This window comes from Maylandia zebra, linkage group LG13 (genome assembly GCF_041146795.1).
Source record: "Maylandia zebra isolate NMK-2024a linkage group LG13, Mzebra_GT3a, whole genome shotgun sequence".
Lineage (NCBI taxonomy): Eukaryota > Metazoa > Chordata > Actinopteri > Cichliformes > Cichlidae > Maylandia > Maylandia zebra.
Genome location: NC_135179.1, coordinates 13,839,460 through 13,847,874, shown reverse-complemented (window position 1 = coordinate 13,847,874; position 8,415 = coordinate 13,839,460). Strand labels below are relative to the sequence as shown.

Sequence of the window (8,415 nt, the reverse complement as noted above, 5' to 3'; positions counted from 1 at the left end):
CATTTTCTCCCCTTTTCTGTGATTCACTTTCTCTCCCCCTGCCTCATTAGCTGGATGCTTCATTGGTGGAGCGCTGTAGCTTGTTGAAGCCGAAAAAGGCGTGGTCTTCATGTCTTTTTGAAGTCTGTCTATGCCGAATCGTTACACGGATATTTCAGTGGTTACTGGTTGAATATTTTTTGGATTATGTCAAGCTTGCGTGCATATCTGTATACTTGTTTTTCCTGTCTCGTGCACACATTTTTATGCGCACACCTTAACTCAACCAGTCAGTCTGTCAGACAGTCAGGGCTTGGTACAGTTCTGTTCTGTTCCAGTTTCCAGTAAGCTGATCCTGTTGGCAAAGGCTAGTGGGAGACTTCCTTTTCTGGAAGGACCTGATGCATCGTGTTAATGATCCTCTCTCTCTTCCACCCTATTTCTTTCTCCCTCTCTCTCTCTCTCCCCGTCTCTCTGCTGGCCTGTTCGAGGAGAGTCTCATTTCCTATTACAACGTCTGGGCAGGGAGCGACAGCAGAGATCATCCAGCCGGCAGAGTGAAGTGGATCACACCCCCTTTTCAACCTATTGCTCTCTCTCTCTTTCTCACACTTTTTTTACTCTCGTCTTTCTCCTACTTTACGCCTTAATCACTGTTTTTTTGTCTTTTCTTTTTCTGTCTCTCTTCCCATGTAGCATTTTTGTGTGTCTTTGCCTCTTTCTGAAAGTGTGCCTCTAGACTCCACGCTCAGGTAGGCAGCACGACACCAAGTCAGGAATACACTCCTTCAGTCTACTTCTCTATCTATCTTTTCTTTCTTCTTGCATCACATATATCAACATCCTCCACCTCTTCATCTTCCTTCTCCATCTCTATTTCTCCACTTTCCTCCTGCCTCCACACCCTGCCTCAGAGCGCGTTGGAGAGAGTCGCCAATTGCGCACAGAGAAGGCAGCAAGTGGGAGTGGACCTCAGTGAACGTGCTTGCAAGTGTGTGCGAGTGTTTGTGAACGTGGAGAGGAAGAGGAGAGAAGAAGAAGAGGGGGGGAGGAGGAGGGAGTGAGCATCAGCACAGTCCTCCCAGTCTCTCCTCGCTTCACGCACACTCCCACTTTGCATGGAACAGTCCTTCTTTCACTGCTTCTAAATGGACATTTCTGTGGCAGCGTTTAAGCAGTGAAGACAGCAGCTGCTGCCACTCTACTCCATGAGCTCCTACATGCTGGATTAAAAAAAGTGAAGAGAGGGGAAGAACAGTGGGAGATCTCTGAATATGAGTGAGGAAGCTAAGGAGAAAGCAGGCGGCGGGAAAGGAGCCCATCGCAAGAAGAAAGGCAAAAAGGTATGAGAGAGGAAGCGGTTTCTTTGTCTTGGTGTGCCTGGCTTGTCACTGGATCATTTGCTTTAGGCTTAGCTAGTGATTTTTCATGTGGAAGTAAAAGGTGGTTGGATGAGGTGAGATTATGGGTGAGGTTCATGAACCAATTGCAAACGGAAAGTAAAGGTGTGTCTAACCACGTTGTTGAAAACGATCTTTTTTCTAGAGCAGATTTTTTCAGATGTTTAAGACTGAATATTATGTTAATTCTCCCATGAAGTGCTCACAGATTTATTTATTTTTCTACTGTCTACGACTCTGTCACAAGAGAGAAATGTTTGTTTAGCCTTACCTGGAATGCTTCCAAAGCCAACTGAAATGCACCTGTCAGTCATTGGTTATAACCCTGACGTTGCAACTGGTCTGTCTGGTTGTTTTGCTGTGGCTGAGGGAACAGTTGTATGTAAAGTGCAGAGAGAATGTGTGTTATGGAAGAAAGGGGATGTCCTCAGGGGTTAGGGTGGGGGCAGTATAATGCACGGATTGCACAGGCATCTGTCGTAAAGCCAAACTCCTTCACAGCTGTGTATGTGCGTGTCTTTGTGTTACCGTGTGAATGTGTGTTTATCTGAGAGACATCTACGTAGTCATCCTGTTATGATCCGCTGAAGTAGCTATTATGGTTTTTGATTGAAGGTGTTCACCACAGAAACAGGTCGTGACTTATGAAATGTCGGTAAGTTTGTTTGCGCACATGTGTATACTTATCTTTGATTTTCCGCTTGTGGTTGGCAGTTAAATATCTTCAGTGTGTCTGTTGGTGGTGGAACCATTATTAAAACACTTCTCTCTTCTTTGCTTCCCATGCTGGTGTGTTAATGTTAGTAGCCTATGATGAATATGTTCTGGCACTGAAAGCAAGTGATCAGTGCAGAATACACACTTCGGGGCACCAAACACACAAATTGTTTTCCAGATTGTTTGAGCTGCTTCAGAGCTAATACAAGATCTGAGGTAGCCCCCAAGATCAGGGATGTAACAGAGAAGAGCTACAGCAGATTTTAGCTATACGTTTTACACAGTGAGCGTGCCTGTTGTTGAGAAGAAATGTATTCTGTGCTTCTCATTAAATAATTTATAGCTGCTGTAATATGTACCACCCTCAGTGGTAAAGCTGTCAGTCTGGCTACTCATGAATAGCGAGAGACACAATTTTCAAATTGCAGACTTCAGTAAATACAGTAGTGTTGAATGTAGAGAAATGGCATTTATCTATAAAATCGTGTATGGTTTAATGGTTACAAATTTGAATTACATATGGTAATACATCTTCACGAGGGCTAAAATGATAATTCTATTCGTTCTTATGGAAGCAAAACGTTACATTCTGCTGGGAAAGATGAGGCCTAGCATTCATGCAGATGTTAATTTGACAGTATCACAAGACCACCCGACTCCCCATCCCCCTGCCAATGGCAATGGCATTCCCTGACGGCAGTGGCCTGCCTCAACAGGAGACTCTGCCCCACCACACTGCAAAAACTGTTGAGGATCGGCTGGAGAAACACAACAGGAGCCCAAGGCTTTGACCTGGCCTTCAAACTTCAGATTCCAATCCAATTAAACATCAACCGGATGTGCTGGAACAGGCCATGTCTATGGAGGCCCCACCAGGACCCAAAGTACCTGCTTCCTGTGTCTGGGGGTCAGACACTACATGTTCGAACATGTTGATGTCCTAGCACATCAAAGCTGCTTTGGTGGCAAAAAGAGAAGATACAAAATATTAGGCAAATAGTTAAATGTTGTGTCTCAGTAGTGTGCCACAAGGTCTAAGGAAACATTAGTGATTATATTGTCAAACACCCTCCCATGACATTTTCTGGAGGGCAAGAGGATCACTATCATCAGTAATGTTGCAAATGAGGGTTTTGCTTTTAATATCACCAGATACATACAGAATACATCATTTATATTACATAGAAACTGTGTCTCAGCTGAATAAGTTCAAGAATATCAGTTATTCAAATGAGCCTCACAAATACATGATGGGCTACACTCTTCTTCTTCACACGGAGAAATTGTGATTTTAAGCAAAATCGTAAATATCAGTTTGGAATATGCAAATATAAGGAAGAGTCTCCATCTCCAACTCCATTTCACAACGGATTAAGATAAAGCGCGTTTGGTTAAATTCACCAATAGGATTATGAGCGAGGCCTTAAGTTCTCTGTTGACATATTTTCCCCAACAAGACTCAGTCCATTATCTCTCTCACACAAGCTCCAGACTGCAGCCATGCAGCTGAAAACTGCACACCAAAAGAAGAATGCATATTAATGCTTTTTACATATGTATGCTGTTTAGTCGTTCTGCGAGCACGTGTGCAAGTGTGTGTTCGTTGGCTGTGCGTTTCTCTGCGTGAGCATGCGAACGCCAGATAAATATGCCAGATGTGTTAATGATTGTAGCCATGGCAACCAGTCTCTCTTCTAAGCAAAAGATGTCGAGGGTGAGAGCAGAGGGAGAGGAGCGAGGAGAGTGAGTGAAGAGGGGGTGGACTGGTGAACTTGGTGGCCAGAACAGAATTTATTTTTCATGAGGCAGCTGCTGTGACGGGTGAAGCTCAAGGATACAATCAAACATCTTTTGACTCAAGGTCCCCCGACTTATACTGATTATGACAGGAGTCGTGAATCAACCCCAGATTCAGTGTGGTGTTTAGGGGCTTTTTCCCCCCTGATTGTTTTTACTTATCTGGGTGTATGTGGGTGTGTGTTTAAGTGTAGCATGTCTGGTGTGTGCGCTGAATATTTGTCAGCATGTTAGTGTAGCACTTTGATGTTCCTCCAAGTGCTCTATGATCTCAGAGAGGCTTAATGATAAGAATTCGATGTAGTGATAGAGATAATGAGGTTTACATAACATAAGCACACACAGTATTAAAAGGAATTCAGTGGCAAACATTTCCAGCACAAGGAAGCTGCTGGGTGTATGCGCGCACGGCGGGCGTGCACATGTGCACGCACACGCTCGTAATTGGACATCTGGTTTGAAGCGCTGTGTTGAGTTATCGTGTAGTTAGTTTAGCTGCTTAAACTACACATAGAAGGATTTTCTTATGCAGGAAATAAGGAAGAAAGATTTGCTGTGAGATAAAAAAGACCCCAGAGGACTTATATAGAAGTATGTCCCTTTCAGAATCCTAAAAAAACTAAAACTAAACTCAATAAAATTAAAAAAGAAAGAAAGAAAATGATGAAAATACCCTTTTTAATCAGATTTTTTTAGGCACAGACTTTGTACAGGTTACTTAAGGAACTGGTGTGGTTCGCAGTTAAAATTCAGATGTTTTGCAGTTTATGAATTAAAGCAGGGGTGCTAAGGATATCTGTGCATTTTGCCCACAGCAGTGGCTTCTCCATATAAATCTCCTCAGAAAAGTAAACATAACATTACATAAGAAATGTTCACGCTGAACTGAAGAAGCACCACAGTATGGGGTTATACCATCCAAAAATAAACTGCCTTAACTGCAAGATGTACTCTGTGTTTACACTTCCTGATGATTGTGTAAGGATCCATGGTGTTTCTGTCAGAAAAAACCTAAGGAGAGCTGCTCCTGTCAAAGCTTCTGACAGTCCAACATGCTGACAAGTGGAGACAGCTGAGAAGGTATCGGTATCACCGAAACACAAAATTTTGTCACAAACAAGCCGCTGCTGTTGATCAAATTTCCCCACTGTCAGTATATTCTGTCTCTGCTCCTCGCTGTGTATTTCATTCTCACAACGCAACTACAAGTGGCAGTAAGAGTTCATTCACTTGTTGCTATATCTTTTTGAAATGAAAGCTTTTAGGGCTGTAGCTGAAGCTTTCGTTGTGATATAGAAAAAGTAATGATGACTTCAGCTCAATTTCTACCATCCTTCCACTTTGCACTGGGCTGCAAACATCCCCCTTTTGTCTCGCCTCTGTTGTCTTGTTTCTAATGAGACAGCCAGTCGGCCAGGCAGCAAAGCTCGGGCAGCTCTGTTCTTTGTCTTGGATGGAAAAACCCTGCCAGAGACAGAGAGCCCCGCGTCTGGAGGACTGGTGAAATAAGCCGTTCTGTGACAGTGCCTTCAAAGAGAAATTGCACATCACATCCCCCAGATAACAGCAGAGCACTGGTGAATGTGCTGATGGAAGATGTGAAGCGCGTGTGCGTGTGTGTGTGTGTGTGTGTGTGTGTGTGTGTGTGTGTGTGTGTGTGTGTGTGTGTGTGTGTGGAGACTAACAGAGAGCAAACAAAGTGCTGCTTTTGTTTTTCAGATTACACTAATGGACTTGGCACAGATAAAATCCTTAAAGAGGTGAAGGTTATGCTTCGTGGGTTTGGGAGAAAGTATGTGGTGAAAATTTAGAGGAAATACAAGTAAATACTGTATAATGCTTCTGTAAATAGAGGTGAGCTGGTTCATTTTTGGATTATGAATTAGTCACTTAGTCATATCTAAACAAAAAGCCAATGATTGTCCTTTCCCTGCTCTGCACCTATGGGAAGATTTGCTGTTTCTGTCACACATAATTAGACCCTAAACTGAATGTTTAGGGTCAGAATTTGGCTTTTGGATGGTATGAATAGAAAAATACTGAAAAGACGTGACACTGGAGTTCATTCTAACAGAGATAATTTACTGCCTACTAGCATTTTATTAATAATTATTAGATTAATCACAAAACAGCCAATGCCAAAATGACTTGCATATCAAAAATATAGCTAAGACTGAATGTTGAATTATATTCAGTTTTGCTGAAGTATTATATTATGTTTGTTCCAAAAGGTTTTTCAGTGGCGCACACACAGAAAACCCAAGAAAAATCTACTGAACCTGAATATTGATATTGGTATTGGGCCAAAAAACATGAGGTTCTTCATCACTTCACCTCCTTGGCATTCCTTGCTTTTGCTGTATATTCTAGGTGCAGCATAGAAATGTGATGACTTATATATAAAACCACACACACACAAACACACGTGCTGTTGGACTGTGGAGGTGTGCGCATGTGTGGTCCCTCGGTAGCTTTATAAATGTATGCATGCATGTGTGTAGGTGGGTGTATTCCTACCATTTCTGTGTGAATGTGTGTTTGGTTAGGTAGGCGTCACAGAGCCCGGGCACAGCTGTGCGCCCTGGGGAGAGGACAGTGGGATCAGCCTGTCAGAGTTCCATCACTTTCAGATGTGCTGTCTCTGGTCCTCTGTTTCCATTGAGGGAAGAAGAAAAGGATGTGGAGGAAAAGAGAGCAAAACCATGAAAGAGGGCAGCTATTGAGGATAGAGGAGATGGTGAAATAGAAGTGAGAGTGAGGTGTGAGCAGATGGAGTGACAGAGGAAAAGATGGAAAGGAAAGGGATAAGGAAGTACGGAGGAGGCATGCTCCTCTGTCAGTCCATTGTTCTGGAGCACTCCCTTAATCCCCAAACTGCTTCGCCGGAGGTTTGAAAGGGCATTATGTTATATCAGGAGTAGTTGTCCAATAATCAAGCTTCACAAAGTGTCTACCACCACAGTTTTCCACTGTCTCAAGTAGATGTGAAAAATATATTCATAAGCATAAGGAAAGCAAAACAATCGCGCCCACATTACAGCGATGGCACAGGTGGGTGAAGGTGAGAATATGCGTTTAAATAGAGACGTTCAGGAAGACTTTTTTCATTACCCCCCTTTTTTAAATGATTTAATGTTTGTTGTCATCTCCTCACCTGTTATAACTTCAGATCTGGCCTATTGGAATCTATCTTTGTCTTTAACCACGATTAACAAGCTGAACAAAGTTTAGCATAGCTTAGCCCTTATGAATCCAGCATAAATATGTGATTTGCTGTTTATTTGGTTGAGTCACTGACTGTTTAAAAGGCTGACCAGTTGTATGACTACAGTTTTAATCACATAATCATAAGTCAGCTTTCTGAGGCAGCTGTCAGTGTCAAAGAAATGCTTAAACTGACCTAAGTACATGCAAAAACAGCACACACACACAGACTACGGATACAGATGGCCTTGGCCAGGTAGCAAGGCTGCTGAACCAGACCCAATTAACAAAAAAGGGACTTACAAGAGCTTGCCACTTTTCACTCTGTGTATCCGTCCCCCACACAAACCTCTCTCATCACCCCTCCTCCATCAACAAAAGCAAGCAATTTGAAAAAATGCCCTCGTTATTTTTTTTTTTTTTACGTCTGTCAGCGAGAGTGAATCAATATCAGTGAGTGCTCAGTGCAATTTTAAAAGAGTTTCTCTTCCCGCAAGAAATAGCAAGAGCCCGTGTTGTGCTGTAATCTCATATCGGAGCGCTTCTTATTACACACATGTGAAAACCTGGCTGTAATTATTAAAAAACAACCAGCCCTTAGTCAGAAAATTAAACTTCAGATCTCTGAATATTCTTTGGGGTGTGCTTTTAATCAAAAGACAGCAAAAATAATGACTTGCAGCAAAATTTGAATGTAAAAACACCCAACATTTTGATGAGTCTTGGTGACCCAGACTGCAGTTGCTTTCAGACGTAGACAGTGCAATAATACATGTTTTCATATCCACTCTACTGGTATTTTCCTCTGCTGGCAGTCACAGTTCCCTGAACTCCGGAGCCAATTCCGTTCCCCACAGCTCCGTCCGGAAGGCTCTTTACATCTTACTCAGTTGTGCTCCTTCCATTCCTCTTTCCCGTCTTTTCTATCTCCTTCAAAAGGCTCCACAATACGAGTCAGTCGTGGAAAACAGCAGAGGAAAAAGATGGTTGAATGCAGAGTTTCACTGTCAGATTTAGACACCTCTTTTATCAAGTTCGGGATCCTCCTTAAGCCTCTCCTGGCCCAGTGTTGCCATGGCAACTGTTAAATGCAACAGCACGGGAGAAAAGCTTTTGTTCCATACCAAAAGCAATAACAGTGGTTCATGCTCACGGTATTGTCTGCCGACCCTGTAGTGACCGCTTCATTCTCCCACCTTTTTTCTCAGTTATTTGACATCAGTGGTTTTTACTATGGCACTGAATGAAAACAGATTAAAGTCCCTCGACTTTATTTTTAGTCCATATTCAAAAGACGTGAGTCACAGATTCTCTGGTT

At 42.7% G+C, this 8,415-nt stretch overlaps 1 protein-coding gene across 2 annotated transcripts in view; it reads left to right on the top strand.

Annotated features, from left to right (window-relative positions):
- Positions 1-490: 490 nt before the first annotated feature.
- LOC101468296 (ankyrin-3) overlaps positions 491-8,415 on the top strand; it is a 119,191-nt gene continuing 111,266 nt past the window's right edge. The window contains exons 1-2 of one of the 2 annotated variants that reach the window (XM_076891573.1): positions 491-731; positions 894-1,322. In XM_076891573.1, coding sequence (XP_076747688.1) covers positions 1,254-1,322 — 69 coding nt within the window. In that variant the 5' untranslated portion in view covers positions 491-731; positions 894-1,253. Of the gene's footprint in view, positions 732-893; positions 1,323-1,938; positions 2,035-8,415 lie in introns of those variants that run through there. The other variant, XM_076891591.1, reaches the window with a different exon arrangement.